Source organism: Leptopilina heterotoma, unplaced genomic scaffold (genome assembly GCF_015476425.1).
Source record: "Leptopilina heterotoma isolate Lh14 unplaced genomic scaffold, ASM1547642v1 Lhet_21, whole genome shotgun sequence".
NCBI lineage: Eukaryota > Metazoa > Arthropoda > Insecta > Hymenoptera > Figitidae > Leptopilina > Leptopilina heterotoma.
In genome coordinates, this window is record NW_025110925.1 from 107211 (window position 1) to 124353 (window position 17143).

General features: G+C 28.1%; 2 protein-coding genes across 3 annotated transcripts; one reads left to right on the plus strand and one right to left on the minus strand.

The window, feature by feature from the left end:
• Nucleotides 1–2116: 2116 nt before the first annotated feature.
• LOC122501411 (membralin) lies at nucleotides 2117–14108 on the minus strand. 2 transcript variants are annotated; one of them, XM_043610848.1, is made up of 14 exons: nucleotides 13881–14108; nucleotides 9051–9135; nucleotides 8543–8937; nucleotides 7835–8070; nucleotides 7446–7674; nucleotides 7231–7366; nucleotides 6862–7096; nucleotides 6684–6774; nucleotides 6349–6406; nucleotides 6165–6245; nucleotides 5339–5471; nucleotides 4767–4866; nucleotides 3338–3659; nucleotides 2117–2834 (listed from the first exon to the last, which is right to left on the minus strand). In XM_043610848.1, exons 3-14 carry the CDS (start codon nucleotides 8849–8851, stop codon nucleotides 2641–2643), a joined length of 2124 nt encoding a protein of 707 aa, XP_043466783.1. In that variant the 5' UTR covers nucleotides 8852–8937; nucleotides 9051–9135; nucleotides 13881–14108; the 3' UTR covers nucleotides 2117–2640. The 2 variants fall into 2 exon arrangements, with proteins under 2 accessions (XP_043466783.1, XP_043466782.1); XM_043610847.1 differs by having other exon boundaries at nucleotides 6165–6248; nucleotides 13881–14107.
• Nucleotides 14109–14520: 412 nt separating this feature from the next.
• On the plus strand, nucleotides 14521–16911 carry LOC122501412. The gene is made up of 2 exons (XM_043610849.1): nucleotides 14521–14952; nucleotides 15394–16911. The coding sequence occupies exons 1-2, from the start codon at nucleotides 14596–14598 to the stop codon at nucleotides 16396–16398; spliced, it is 1362 nt and encodes a 453-aa protein (XP_043466784.1). The 5' UTR covers nucleotides 14521–14595; the 3' UTR covers nucleotides 16399–16911.
• Nucleotides 16912–17143: the final 232 nt, after the last annotated feature.

Here is a 17143-nt window from a genome sequence, read left to right on the forward strand (position 1 = left end):
AAAAAAGATACGCGAACAGGATTTGGAATTGTCGTTTTGAATATAGGTATGCTTATTAGCCTGGTGGATCAAATTAATTGTCTTAGTTCAAAATATTTCTTAATTAGCACTCTTTAATATAAAAAAGTAAAATACTTATACATATACAATACAGCATATTATACTCACTCAATATTGAAGTAATTGTTGATCGGTTGACAGTTATTTTGCCTTTAAACAATCACCTGATTTAGCTGCGTGCTCTGCGTGCAATGTTTCTCATCAAACCAACAATGGTACCAACTTTGACTGTGAGCTGATGAATTCATTGTTTATATCTTCTGTATCTACCCAACTCTGAATGATATACATTTCCTTGAGAACCGCACCCTGTTGTCACTTTCCTATTTAGGCCAGCGTGAGAGAGAAAAGAACATGCATTTCTTCTGCAAGTATTTTCTAAATTACAATAATCGAAAAGATTGTTTAAATCCAAGCAGAAACGCGGTTGTAAAATGAAAAGTTGTAAATTAATGTAATGACACGCTGCAAGAAGTGCCTTACAGCCGGTGGCCGGTAGAGGGCAGAAGAATGCAGAGCGAGCACATAGAAGAAGAACACTCAGGAAGAAATTGTACAATTTATTGTAAGAAATGTTTATTTTAAATATTAAATAAATAAATTGAAACTATAACATTCAATTTTATTTTTCCCACTGTTATTACTCACATAACCTATAAAAACGTCTGAAATTTTAAACATGAATTTTAATTTTTAAAGAAGAATTAGACGCAAGTAATCGGAACCTCGGAACAAAAGTTAATCCAATGTCATAATTTCGTATTTTAAAAGAAAGACACTTTAATTTTAAAAATTGTTTTGGTGAAAGCGTAATGAATTTAATTTTAAATACATTGAAGTTGCATTTGAATAAAAATCATAATTTTCTGTCAATAAGAAGATAAGAAATGATTTAGATAGCATAACCTAAAAGTTTACAAACATTTCTTATTGACAAAGAATTGTAATTTTTATTCAAACGCATTGTTTTGGTAATTTAAAGAATTAATCAAAATTAATATTATAATTACATACTTAGGCCAAGTAAATATTCAAAATAATTATGTTCCATGCATAAAAATGTATCGATTTGTAAAAAAATGTTTTTCTTATTTCGAGAAATTGAAACAAATGACTTCCCTCATCACTATAAAATTTTATAAAATTTTCTCATTTATTTTTTTTTTTTAAACCTGTATTAATTTATTTTTATAACAATGTTTTTATATTTTATGACGTTCTATTTTTATTTAAACATTATCATAATTTACTGATTTAAAGATTTTTGTAATTTTTTCTAATAAAAAACATAAAAATAAAAAAAAAAACCAAAAATTATAACTCTTCTTGGTTATTTCAAAAAGTTTTTAAATTCAAAATTCGTTGTTAATAAATTTTCTCTTAATTTTAACAGTGACAAGTCGATTTGTGAGGTCCTTAAATTATTAAATTTATGTTTATCTAAATTTTTTTGACAAATGGATTTATCAGCTTTTTAAAACTTGCTCCATATTTAATGAACATCTAAATTTATAATAAACAATCTCTTATCTTGTTTTCTTAATATACCACATTTCGCATACAAATTTTTTTATTAGATATGATTGAAATGTTTAATTGTCTATTAAATTCTTCCACAATATGGCATCTCGATAAATAATATTAGTCAAAACTATATATATTGGTAACGCTACTTATACAGGATTTAAACATAACTAATACAACATTTAAAACAATCGAGTATGTAGTTAAATATTCATTTATTTTACATTTCAAATAGAAAATGCCGAAAAGCAAATAAATTGTTTTTAAGATTATTTAAATTAAAATTTTATAAACTTCAATTTGTTTTGTTAAAAATGTAACAAATATTTATTCTCAGCCAATTAAAACATATATATGTATATTTACGGAACAAAAATCTTTATTAGATTAACCAGAAATGGTGAATTAATTTCTTAATAAAAAATATTGTTAAAAAAGTTTGGGATTCACATTCTATTAGTTGTTGCAGTATTATAAAAAAACATTCTAAAAAATCCACGCGAATTAATGAACATTTACAAGAGAACATAAATTCTTTTTAGCTTATTTCTATTTTTATTTCTAATTAACCCACTATTATATGCCAAACTGGATTTACAATAATTATCTTGATATTTTATTAAAAATTACTTCGTTATTGATTCAGTTTTGCGAAAGTTTAATCTTTCGAATTTATTATTTTGTTTGTATTTTATTTTCGAATCTACTATTTGAAATTTAATTTCAAAAGTAAGTTAGAATAACTTGTCAAAAAATTCTTCCAACGTATATTTTTATAGAAAATGACTGTTTTGTAAAAAATTTCAAAATGCTTCGAGAAAATACATTACAATAGTAATTGAATGTTAATCCAAAACTCTAGACATTATATCGACATTATATACACAATAAACATCTTTTTATAATTTAAAATTATTTTACACTTCAATAAAATCACTATCCTTATTGACTTAATATGCTATTAAAAACTTTATATCAATAAATAATCAATACATAGCTTTATTTTTTGTTTTGTTTTTTAGAGCAATAACAAATATAACAATTTTAATAAAATAACTACGAATTTTCATTTAAAGAATAAGGCGCTTCCTCAGCTTGTGTACTTCCAGAAGAGTCTATAATTTCAAATCCATCAGACAAAGACATTTCTTGCGGCGATGACATCTGAATATTATTGTCTTCATTATGCGTTTCGCTATATCTTTCTGTTGATATGGATTCTTGAATTTCAGGTGCTTGGGATTCCAACACTGAAATAAAAAGTACAATCAACTTTGCGATTTTTAGAATATATTATGATTTTTAGAAGGTTATTCATTGACTCTTCTAAAAGAAGCCTAAGGCAGTAATACTTCATAACACTAATATTTTTGCTTGAATTCCCAAAGTCCATTCAACAGAACTTAAAGAAGATTATGAAACTGTCATACTAGTTTTGGAGAAAATTAAATATAAAGAACACAATTGGCAATCTATGGAGATTTTAAGATTATAAGTATCATGTTGGAACAACAAGCAGGTTTTACGAAAACAACTTGTTTTTTATGTTTGTGGGAAAGTAGAGATCGAAAGAATCATTACGTACAAAAAGAACGGCCCAAAAGAATATCTTTTACACCAGGTTCATAAATATCATGAAAAAACCTCTAATTGAACCCTCAAACGTAATTCCACCTTTTTTTATAAATTAAACTAGGGATGATGAAACAGTTTGTAAAGTCATTAGATAAAGAACAGAATACAATGTTCGTACCTTCGCTGGAACTACTTTCTACACTCGTTGAAGGTGGAGTACTTTCTTCTTCTGGTGTATGACTGTCTTCAAAATTGTTTGAATCAGAATCCAGTAATGAGAGTTCAGTTATGTAATTCTGCTGGGTTTGTTCAACACTTGCTGAAGTTCTATCAAGATTAACTGATGAAATAGTAGGTGTTATTCTTGAAGAGCGTGAATTATTATTAGATGTTGGTGCCTGTGTCGGTTGTGCATGATTCCCATAAAATAAATGTTGTAATTGAGCTTGTTCCAAAATAACAGGCAATTCGTAGTGATGGAAGAAATACAACATAGAATGCTGAAAAATAAAGAATATATTCTTAAACATCATTTATAACATTTTTATTTCAAAATTTAACAAACAGATTATTAAGCTTGGGCTGCTTGAGTATTTCTATTATTATTTACCCTCATCTCAACCACTCGTACAGTATCCTCCCCTTACTTCATACTTCACCCCATCTACTCAAGTACATTCTTTACCCATTCTTACCACTCTTTCATTCCTTATTTCATTCCGTGGGTTTTCTCTCAACAGCCATATTATTCTTCTTTCTCTCCATGTTCTATCCTCATCTATTCTTATCACACTTCTATTCAGTCTCCCTTTTAAGCTCATCACATCCATTTTATCTTCTTCACAACCGAACTCCACCAACTATAATCTTGGTATATCCGTATCACATATTCCTAACGCTTGTAACGTCTTGACATTTACTTCCAACCATGCATATTTCTATTTATTGCAACTTTATGCAGTTTACGTGTTTATTAATTTCCTATTGAATATAGCGCATTGTCCGTTTCTTATTATTCGGAACTATTCTAGAATTCGTCCCATGATCTATCGTGACTGACGCGAGCAAGACGTGCACTCTGAGGAGTTGAATCTAAAGGTACCGTCCCATGACGGCGTAAAAGCGTCGGCGTAAAGCAGAAATCGTGCGATAGAAAGAGATGAACAGATATCACGTTCTCACTCACTCACATGGTTTACGCTTTACGCCGACGCTTTCACGCCATCATGGGACGGTACCTTAACTTCGTTGGGGCCCGACGTATTTTTGCCCGACGCGAAAAATTGTAAAATAAGAAAACTCAATGGCAATTTATTATCCAGGTGGCACCCTGAGATAAGATAATTCATCTCCGTGGCTTAGCCTCAGGTGTAAGAGTAGCACCTTTATAAACCTGGGGTGCAGAGCAAGAAAAAGTCGCTACTCTCTCTTTGCCTTCACGCTGTACGCGACTACGATGGCTGTACTGTACAATGTATGCTATTGCTGTATTATAGTCTATCGCTACAAATAGAACTAAAGTTTGTGTCAACTTTAAACCGAAAATAAAATTTCTGACCTGGTCACTTCACCTGGAATGCCTCAAATTTAACATTAAAGAAGCTTACCTGTATAAATAGCCAGGAAGTAACTAAGGCCAAACTGCTGTACTGGCCATTAAACCTGTAGTGATATGCGTAGAACGAAAAGTGATATAGGTAGAAGAATCTGAAATGAAATATAATTATTTTATTAAATTGGCAAAATAATTTTTATTGTCAACTGTACGGATTTGTAAGAATTAATAGAGATTATAAGTGAGTCAGTGGAAGATCGTTTTATGGTAGTAAGAGAGAATTTTGAAAGAGTTTATGAAGCAGATGAGGAGAGAAATAAAGAGATTGATGCAGTTGATGAGGTGATGAAAAGAATACAGGTGATTGCAACCGATAGGAAATAGTGTGAATGGGATTCCAAAAATATGGTTGGTAGAGCTAGGAAGTGAGGAGAAGGAAGGAAAAGTGATGATGTTGAAAGGATGTGTTCAGAGGATAAATGAGGATGGAACATGGAGAGAGAAGAATAATACCGCTACTAGGAGAGATGGAATGGAAGAGAGGTAAGAATGGGTAGGCAGATGGTGTAAAATGGTGCGAGAAAGAAAATAAGTAACGTTAGGTTTTATAAAAGAATACTTTACCTTAGCCAATGCCTTTTTGTAATAGGAGTGTGGCAACAAATAGCATCATACTGGTCGCATATCCAAACTATGACGATAATGTAAAAAGCTGTAGTTGTATCGTTAAAGAATTCTGACATTATGGCCTCCATTCCTGAAATCAAATATTTACATCATGTTACTCTAAATAGTAAATTTATTTCCCTGTTTACATTATCGAATAAAATCCGAATACCGGAAGAAGGTAAGTTTCTTTTTGAATCTATCTGAAGTGATTTCGGTTTTCCTTCTGGGTTTCTATCAAAATTTGTATTTAATTCCATATTCTGGTCTTATCAATATTTCTATCCGATTTTTCTGTCGTTTGATCCTTTATGTGAAAATAAAGAATATTTTGAAAGATTTTAATCCGGATCCTTTAGAATCATGTTTAGTTTATATCCAGGCTTTAAAATTAATGTCCGGGAGTCTATTTTATTTCTACTCGATTTCAAGATTTTAAGTCACGGAACAACATTTGAATTTCTTTTGATATAAGCAGTTTATGTAAAATTAATTATGAATTTAACTTTTTTTTCAATATACAAATAAAAGTTTTAGCTACCCTAGTAATCTTCGGTAGCGCGAAGGTTATTTAGAAGCTTTAAAAGTATCATAAGCTTATATCTTAAAAAATTTGATTATTTCCACAAAAGTAATTCCAATTTATGTATAGCGACGCTGTATTCTGTTACGCGTAATTTGTTTTCTTTTATTGCAAATTATCAACTTTTAGAAAAATTGTCCATCAAAATGAGAATCCTTTTCTTGTTTCCTAAAAATTATAAGTTATTCTTCAATTACTTACCAACAAGAGCTAGAATAACGGTCAGAAGTGATGCAGCAGGAAAAGATACTGTCACATTGAATTCCAGCATCTGTAGCAGATCTACTACAAATTTAAAATATAAAATTTGTTAACACCGAAAAAAATTAATGCAACACAAATTTTTAAAAGGTAACACCACTTTTCAATGGGTGTAGAAACTTACCAATAAATATGAAAATTTGATGATGAGAGTACCTCAGAAGCATTGAAACAGACACCGTCTACAAAATATTTTAAAATTAATTATCTGAATATTATCGTTTATTCTCCTTCTTCTAAAGGTACACTGTTAAAAATTGGACTTCAATTTTACACCAAAAAGTTTTGAGATTAAAAAAACATAATTTTCAATCAAAGTTGGAGTCCGCTTTTTAACGGTGTGATTTGACTTTAAAATAATAATTTCTGGTAAAAAATTTCAAAAATTAAACACATGATATTATTGTCTTTAATTTAATACCATGTAATATATTTGAAATAAATAGATGATATACTCACAAATACAATCATGATAAAAAATGCTGCCAAGTAAGAAGTTTTTGCCATCCACATGCTTACAAACCGATAATGTTCTCCAGTTACAACGTTTCTAGAAAAAAGAGTATTTCTTTAGAGAAAACTTTACTGAAAACGAAATGTCACATGAGTACGCAGAGGATTAAAGGTACTAGTTTACCTCAAAAAGCCTTTGTTATCTTCTTGTTCCGCCAAAGTTTTAACACTAGCCATTAATAAATCATCATAACCTAAGAATTCATCAAGAATAAATCGTGAAAATGTGTCGCCAAAACATTCATCGTTTAAAGGATCTAATGTAACTATCTTCACTGGAATGTTCAGTCTTTGTCGGGCTGCAGGTGACAATCGTAAAAATCCATATTCTAAAGAATATTCCACGATATACTCGTCATCTGAAAGTGATAAACAAAAATTAACTCCAAATTATTTAATAATTCTAAATATGAATATTCGCCAAAAAGTATAATTATCTTAGCCGATATTTCTATAAAAATTAATCAGTATTTTCTAACGACAAAACTCTTACCTGCTTTCACGGCTTTTTCCAATTCAGGTACAGAACTTTTCAACTGATATACAGAGTTTTCAGAAATTATATTATTTGCATCTTCATTCGACATATTATCCAGAGGAATGTTTGAACGTATTTCACTTTGCATTGGCTGTAAATAATTTTTGAGTAAGAAAAAAGTAGTTGTTTATAAAATTAGCCTTTGTTATTAAAACTAATATTATACACACCGTACTATTTTCCATGTTCAATTCAGACAAAAGTTTTGTAGAAGAAATCGAACTAAGAGTGCTACTTGTTAAATTGTAATTAGTAATTTCATCCTGACTCAGAAGTTGCGTACTTTGAATCCCTACTACTCTACTATCAATCACATTTAAATGTCGAGAATTTCTTTTATTAACAACTTTTAGACTTTCACGTTCCTCATCTGCTGCTGATGGTTCAATATTTATAAAACTGTAAAATTATTAAAAAGTTGTTATTATTAAAGAATTATTAACCGAATGTTTTAATGAATTAAATATTAGATTAAATTAAATGTTTTATGTGTAGGTATATACTACAATATAATCTATTAAAATTACTTGAGACTTTTTCAATTGTATTTCTAACTTACCCATCTCTGGATAATATTCCAAGTACATTGGTTAGATCATCTACTTTAACTTGTCGCAGCTTTTCTTCTTTAGCATAACTCTTTTCTATACTATAATCATCGGCTGCATTCCTCAAGATTTCGACTCTAAGAATTCCATCTCGTGGCCAACCGTCTTTCACGTGTTCTAAGCAAGTTGTTGGTGTTCTTGAGAAAACTATATGAATATAAGCTAGTACAAAAAATGCCATTATGGCCTGCAACAAAGTTTCAAAACAGATACTATTTTAAAATCAATGATTACATCGAATTTTGGGGAAACAAAATATATACTTTATAGTGAGCAACTTAATTAGGGGGATGCCCATAAATTACGTTGTACTTTAAGAATGGGGCTACATAGTTTATGGACGATCACTTATTAGGAGTCATTAATTGAGGGACTGGATGCTATAAGGTGTTACGCGCCATGTTAAGTAAACGGCGCGTAACACCTTATAGCATCCAGACCCTCAATTAATTTATTATTAACCCTCTGCCTATGTTAACTTAACCCCATTTCAGTGTTCTTGAATGTAATTTCCATAGTCCTCACCAGACGTCAAAATAGAAGATTTTAGACCAAGTGGAGTAGAGTAGGCAAAGGGTTATATTCCATTGAAATTTAATTGATAGTTGAAAAAAAAAATTTTACATAATTTTATGAAATATTGTATAGATAATATTTACCTTCATTAAGATTAAAAATTCAATGAAACGTCTCACAGGTCTTGGAAAGGTTCTTGCATACGTTAAGGAAGCTTTGATAAATAGTGCATGAAACAGTCTGTCACGCATACGAAATAGAGGATTTTGATTGTTATTGGTTCTCGTAACATTCGCATTATTATTATTATTATTATTATTGTTATGATTATGATTATTATTATTATTGTTATTAAATGATGCACCAACTGCATTTGTTAAATTATGGTTATCTGCAGGTGCATCATTCTGGTTGTTTGGCAACGGTACAGCGGCTACATCTATTCGAGACATTTTTACTGTCTTAAATGAAAATTTCTTTTCTGAACAATCTATTTTATTCTCAATCTTTTTAATTCAACATCAGGAACTGATATAACCTGAAAAACGAAAAATACTTTTGTATTTGTGTAATAAAATTTTTCATCAAACACTACAATTTACAATAGTTTACTATAGGTTAAAATTTTTTTATATTTGTTGGCCAACCTACCTGTAATTAACAAAACTTTGTTTTCTGCTCCCATTTCCGTTGTAAAATTCGTGCATTTTTAATTCCTAATTAACAGTCATCATCACTGAAACAAAATGAAATACATCTTTCAATTTTTCTCATAAAGAAAGTAGGTATTTCGACCAATATTTTTATAGTTTTGACGATTTAAATGACGTGAAATTGGTAAATTTTCTCGAAATTGAAACCGGATCTTGTCTTATTTTCATCAAATACAACACTACAAAAAAAATGTAAATTTAAATTTTAAATCTGCGTTAATTATCAATGTAATCACACAAATGGTCACTCATGATTGATGAGGGAATTAATTTTCATTAAAGCAATATTTTTATCATTGCAATATTTGTCAGAAAGTATTAAATCAGTGTCAATAAGATTTCTGATTATTGCAAATTTTCTTTTGCATTTCGAATTCCTGAAATCAAGCTCAGAAGCAAATTTATCTCCAAGCCGAAATTTAGATTTGTAAATAAAAAACAACATTGCTCACTACGTTAATTTATAACAATTCACGATATCAACAAAGTACAAGAATATCATAATTATTTTTAAAAAAACTATGGATATTTTTTGAGCAAACGCTTATGTTAATAACCATAACAACCACCTTACAATCAATGACAAAAAAGTTCCAAAATTATCTTGAGAGGAAATTATCCTCATGTATGCATCACACTTATATTTATTAACATACCTCAAAAACAAACTTTCTGTTAAATATGTCAAACATAAGTTCTTTTCCAAAACTAATAAGAAGAATAAAAATATAAATTTTAATACCAATACTTTCAGTTCATTTCTAAATATGAAGAAAGGTGTTTCTGCACAATGAAGTTTACTGGCTTTTACTTTTTCAGTTTCATTTTTTGGAAAGAAATATTAACAACGTCTTCAACAAGTAATTACTTTGCTGGATTGATAAAGTATCTGAACGAAGAATCTAAATTGCATCAGGTAGTGTTCATCTTGGACGATTCAGTAAATAATACGGATCCAATAAAGAATTCTCTCAGGACAACAGTAAATTCGCATTTCCCATCTTTTAGTATCGGATACAATGACATGAAATACAACCATCTTGACAAATTGCACATGAAGTTACTTAGCCGACCAAGAAGTACTACACTCTTTATTTTACAATGGAAAGATGGGTCTACCCTTTACGAATTTGAAAAATTTTTGAACTTTTACAATTTTTTGATGGGATCATCAAAACCAAAATGTCTAGTATTAAACTCTTTTGCAACCACTCAAGATGGCATCAACAAAATCTTGCACAATTTTTGGCTAAATAAATATTTGGACGTTACTTTATTGTCATACAACAAACAACAATTACAAACAAAAATCGAAACAAGTTCTCCAGTGTTATCAATGCTAAATCAATTAAACCCATTTTTCAACAACTTCACCACTGAAGTGATATCATCAAATTTTCAATGGTTTCCAAATAAGCTTCTTGATATGAATGGTTACAAATTGAACTTTTCCTGCCAACCAACAAATGATTCATCCGCATACAAATTTAAACTTGCAACGAAATTTTTAAACATTTTAGCACATGATATGAATTTTGAACCCAATCTAATAATGTTGTTACATCCTCTGGGAAGAATAAATTCTGTCAAAAATAAAACAGAACGAAAACGAATCACTTCAAAATTCATAGATGACTTGACTAAATCAAATTCAGAGATTTGGCTACAATATATGTAATTCTGTCATGAATTGTGGGAAGTGTATTTACTGTCAAACTGCTAATACTTGAACTGAGTACTATTTTAAAGTATAGTTGTGAAATTTTTAGATATTTTAGCTTGTAACATTAATTTTGAACCAAAAAATCTAATCACCAATAAGAAGCATAAAAAATGCTTCAATACCACTAGTTGCACTTAATTTCTAGATGTAAAGTGAGGTACTTCGGCACAATGAAATTCACCCACATAGCAGAGATGAAAATTTCACTAATTTCACTCATTTTATTTGCTTATAGAGATAAATTATTTTTTAGGGCACTTTTGTAATATGAAATTTGCGAAAGGATAATTTATTAATTTTTTTTTTGAAAAAAGACGTTATTCGAAGCTTAGTGTCGACGTCAACTTCAGAGAGTTTCAAATTAAAATCTTTAAAATCTGAATCTTTCATACTTTTAATTAACAATTTTGTAGAATTAATTTTTTTTTAAATTTAATTGAATTTTTTTAAAATTATTTAAAGTTTTAATTTTCTAATATATATTTAATTGAAGAATTTCTAGAGAAAATTTTGACTATTTTTCTGACCTTAAAGAATATTCTGAATCACTCTAAAAATTATTAGGCACTCAAAAAAATGTTCTAATACTTTTATTTGCGAACAGATTTTCAAAGATTTTAATTTTAAATCTTTTCAAAATTCAATTATTTCTAAAAATTGCAATTGTTTATAACTTCTGAAAAATGTAATTATTATCTTTAATCATTTACCTAACAGAAATTAATTTTTAAATCAATTTTTATTAGAAAATTCTACGAGAATTCAATTATTTAAATACAAAAAAGAAAAAATTTATTGAATAATTCAATGTATCTTAAAATTGAATTCTCATAAAGAATTTTATCTACAAATTTTTAAATAATTGAATTTTTTCCACAAATTTTAATAAAAATTTTTAGAATAATTACATTTTTCGAGGAAAAAATTGTGTTAAAAATAATTGTAATTCTGCGATGAGTTTTATTATTTATGAAAATAATTGAATTTCTAAGCATAATTTTATTATTCATGAAAATACAGGAATTACTGTAACAAATTTTAACATTTATAAAAATAATTAATTTTTATGCGAAGAATTTTATTAACAATTTTTAAATAATTCAATGTTTATGTAGAATTTTATAAAAAAAAATTTTCAATAATTGAATTCTGTTGGGGAATTTTATTAAAATTTAGTAGATATTGAAAATCATCAAATTAAGATAAATTTTTGAAAATAGTTGAAATCTTGTCAAAAGTTTTAAAAATAATTGAATTTCGGTGAAGAATTTATCTATTCATGAAGATGTAATTGAATTCTTATGACGAATATTGTTAGTTATGAAAATAGTTGAATTTTGCAATGAATTTACTTAAAATTCCTGAAAATCATTGAATTTCTGAGAAGAATTTTGATAATAATTGACATTTTGACGAGAATTTTTAAAAAATTTTTGAAATACTATTAAACATATAAATTAAATAATTCAACTAGTTTTTCAAAAAAATTACTTCATTAAATAATTTTTAAGTAATAATTTGTTGATAGTTCTTGAAGAATTAAGTAAATAAATTATTATCAGAAACAGAAAAAATTCAAGGCTTTGTATTAGAAAAGAATTCAATTTTTTTTTCATTAGTTTTAATTAAATTCTCTGACTTTTCCCTGATTAAATTGTAAACAAATGCATATGAAAATTCTCGCAGAACTTTTCCGAAATTTATTTTAAAAAAATTAATTTAAAGAAGAATTTTAGTTAAAAATTGTAGAAAATAATAATTTAATTGAAATGATGGAAATAATTTAGAAGAAGTTACAGTAATAATATTCTTATAATATAAAATAATTATTTTATCACTCGGTCATCTTTAATTATTATAAGTTGTTGAATTTAAAAACGGTTTGAATTTAAAATTTTTGAAAATCTTAATTTCTATGGAAAAATAGAAATGATTAAACATTTATTTAAAAAAAAGTTATTCATGTTTTCGAATAATTTTACAATTAAAGAAATTCGTAAACAAATGTAAGAAAACTTTTTTTTTTGAGTATTTAATCATTTTAGAGTGAACTAGAATATTCTTTAGGGTCAGGGAAAAAGTCAAAATTTTGTCTGGAAATCAGGGAAAAACAAAATTAAATTTTTGTGGTAAACCCTTTATGAAATAATCTTAAAATCTAAAATTTTAATAACTTCTTCTTCCAAATCTTGAATAAAAATGCCAGCAAAAATTGTGTGAATAGAGAAACACATTGGTGTGCCAAATTTTTGGCAGTAAAATTTACTACTAATTTCTCTCAATTTCTGAATTTTTTTAAATTCAGAAAACCTTATAATTCTTATCAATTAAAAATTTGACTTTTAGTCTTTTACTGATAAACTAAAAGTAAAAAAAATAATTTTGAAAAGTCATGCTCTTTATTTTTGATTTAAAATAGTTTTCTTCTTCTAATATTAAAAAGCTACGTTCTTGTTTTGTTTTCTGAACAGGAAAATTATCGCGTTAAGACCGTTAAGACGTAATTGACTTCTTGAACTTCCCATTGTCAGTAAGCTTCAGAAAAAATGATTTGTTTCAATCAAACAAGTTCGCATAAAATTTCTTTTCATATTTAACTTTGTTCCTTTGATGAAATTTCCTTAGATGTTAGCTACTTTTGTTAGCAAAGGGAAAATAAATAAATCAATAAAATTTGTGGTTATGTTTATACGTTTGTTTTTATACTGGCGCACTGGCGACACCAAATTTGGAATTGACTATGTTCAGGATTACTTTCATTATTGGCCATCCATCAGGACAGCCTGAAAATATAAAAATCAGTTTTTCTCCAGATTAAAAAGTATTATCAACAAAAAATAATACACAAACACATACATTTAATATAACAATAACGTCACATATTTAAAAAAAAGTGACAAAGGAAATTTCTAAAAACACTAGTTCTACGAAGAAAATGAGAGATTTCAAAACTAGAATAATTAAATAGCATTTCGTTCTTCATTACATAATTAAAAAGTACAGCTGTCATTAAATATGTATGACTAAACTTTTAAAAACACTCACTCATATAATGAGACTGCAAAACAAGAATTTTGCTCCAAATTATAAAAATCACTTGTACGAACAATTGAAATATGCAGGAAGAAGTAAATATTTATAAATCATAACGTCTGTCATTTTCTAAGGATAAAAATACAGCAAACATGTCAATCAAATAACAAAAATATAAAGTTTAGATAGTTTACACTTCAATCTAGTATACATATATGTATATCCATAGAAGTAGACTAATAGAGACAAAAACAGAATATTCAACATGACCTATCTACAGACAAACTTAAGGGGTTTCCACAATAGACCTCTGTTGATTTGTGTCCTTTTCTATCGCATAAATCTCCTTCGCGAATCTATTGTGCGTCGGCCTAATAGCAGAGCCTGTGACGGCTGTGACTTTACGGACTTTACCCCACTTTACCCTAAGGGGGCATTTACACCTTCGGTAAAATTTTTCAGAACGGAAAATTTCTCATTGGAGTAAGAGAGACAGATATACAGTCTGTCTCTCTTACTCCAATATAGATTTTTCATTCTAGACAATTTTTACATTCCGCCACATTGAACGTGTAATTTACAGTATTTTACGTAAAGAACCTAAAATGACGCGTCACTTCCCATCTCTGCATTGTTACTGTTATGAAATCAAAATCAAGAAGAGTCTTCTTATAAGAAATAGACGAAATAGATATTGTTTACGAGTGTTATTAAAACAATAATAATTATGGATAATGCATATTTTACGCGTGCTATGAATTTTTGTAAATCTCAGCATGTAGATATGACAGACTTACTTGATGAAAAATCATATTTCTTTTCAAATATGTGCTACATTTGTCGCTGTTTCGGTGAAAAAGTCAACTTAAAAAGATGCAGTGCTTGCAATATGATTTCATACTGCAGTAAGGAACACCAGAAACAAGATTGGCCGAATCATAAGCAATTTTGCAGAGTTTTATGTCAAATTAAAAAGGATTGGAAAGTGGATAATTTATTTGAATCATTGAAAGTAAAAAGTGCCGATGAAAGAATGGCTGTTTTTAAACAGATTGATATTGATGGAAAGGGCGACATGTTGATAGTAAGTATACGAGATTTCAGTTTTTGATAGTCTTATTTCTTATTTTCATAGAATATTAGTCCCAGTTAAATATTATTTTTTTTATTATAAGAAGCTAACATTTTTTGCAACAAAACTTATTTAAAAAAAGTTGCCGTAAACGACAGTTGGTTTGTCATAAAAGAAAAGTTAGAATAAAGGTTATTTTACATTTTCTCGTGCACACACTATAGGGCCAATCCATACTGAAAATCCTGAAAATCATCCGAGAGTGGTTGCTGACATATTTTTAAAAAATGTAGAGTTAGTTTTGATTAAAAAATTAAAAATTAGAATTGTTTTTGTAAAAATTCAATATAAAAACTTAATAAAATAAAATCTGTAGTAATTGCTATATATTTAATCTTAAAATTTAATTTGCTTATATTCTATTCAATTTTTGAAATGAATTTGTTATTGCAGGAACTTTTGAAGGCAAAAGCAGTTACATTACTAAAAAGAAATTTAAAAGTAACAGAATTGCAAATGATCCAGTTACCAAGAGTTTGTTCAGTCTGTTTTGAAAGTAAACAAGAACTTCTTGTAAATTGCAAAAAATGCGCTCAAACTTCTTTTTGCAAGGAGCACTTAAATAATCGAGATCATCAAGAGGAATGTCATAAATGTATCTTCAGTGCCATTATTATACCACAATCAATATGCGAAATGACAAAAACAATAAAATTGTCCACTCACATCAAAATTGACAAATTACCATCCTCAATGATGGAATTTATGGAGACTTACGTAACAAAGAATTCAATTGATTTATATTCCGTGGAAGCAAAAGATTCATGGAATAAAGCATTTTCAGACAAATATTCTAGAGCCCTGTCAATAATCTTCGCCATGGAGAAATTAGACTTTTATAAAAATTCAGAAAGTCTAGTGATTCATCTTGTAGGCGCATCTTTGCCAGAGGAATTCTTTGACGATTGGGAAATATTGTTGCACTTTTTTAAGTCATTGCGAAAACTTTCAGTAATTCTCATTGGAGACGAATTAATTTCTTTTGACGATAAAGTGGAAAAACTTTGCAAATCCTGCAGAAAAGGAAACAAAAAAGTAATAATTGAAACGCATCATACGTTATATGATGCCTACTGTGGACAATCGAGTTTTAAAAAACCGGATATTATTGTATGCTTCAATGCAGGTCTCTATAGTTATGATTCTTGGGAAAAATCTGTACGAGTGTTTAATAAAGGACAGTGTCCTTTGGTAGTTACAGCTTATACTAAAGCTGAAAGTCTTGAAGACGAGAAAATGGTCAAATCCATATTTCCATGTGGAAATTGTGTCTACAGTGATTGCAATCCGTTTGAAAGTTTTACTTACACAAGACTTAGAATTGGGTTATCTATCAATTCTTCAAGTAATTTTATTTTCATCTATAAACATCTTGGCGAAAACATTACATCAAAGTGATATTTTACATCAAGAAAATTTATATACTATTTGCTTTTCTATACATTTACAGCAGAGCTGTCAGTAGATTTGTAAACAATGTTACAAAGTAACATGTGGTAAAATGTTTTATTATAACAATTTTTTAAATAATTAGTGTAAGATTAATAAACGGAAAATTTTCAACTTTAATTTCTCTTAGTTAAAACAATCTAAACTTTTGAATCATTTTTCCAAAATAGCAAATGTGATATAAGATTAATTGTTTATTAGCTTAAAATTATAAGAGTTTTATTATATTTTGTAAATGGTACATATAATTATATATATAATATGCATGTATACCAGAGACACGAAAGGGTTAAAACAATTTTTGCGTTCTTCAGGACTCGAACTAAGTCCGTTAATTTGCTTGAAGTCTGTAAAAGTCAGTTTTTTTGAAAAAATGTCAAAAAATTCCGTAATTTGATTGACAATAGACGAAAAGTTCGAAAATTGTACGACATAATTTGGAGAATTTACGAGAAATTACAAATGATTAACGAAATTTATTTATTTTCAAAAGTAATAAAATTCTTGGCAAAATTTCAATTATTTTCAAAATTTTTAATAGAATTCTTGGCAAAACTTCAATTATTTTCAAAATTTTTGGCAAAACTTCAATTAATTTCAGAATTTTCAAAATTCTTCCCTGAAATTCAGTTATTTTCAAAAATTTTAATAAAATTATTGTCAAAATTTCAATTATTTTCAATAATAATAAAAT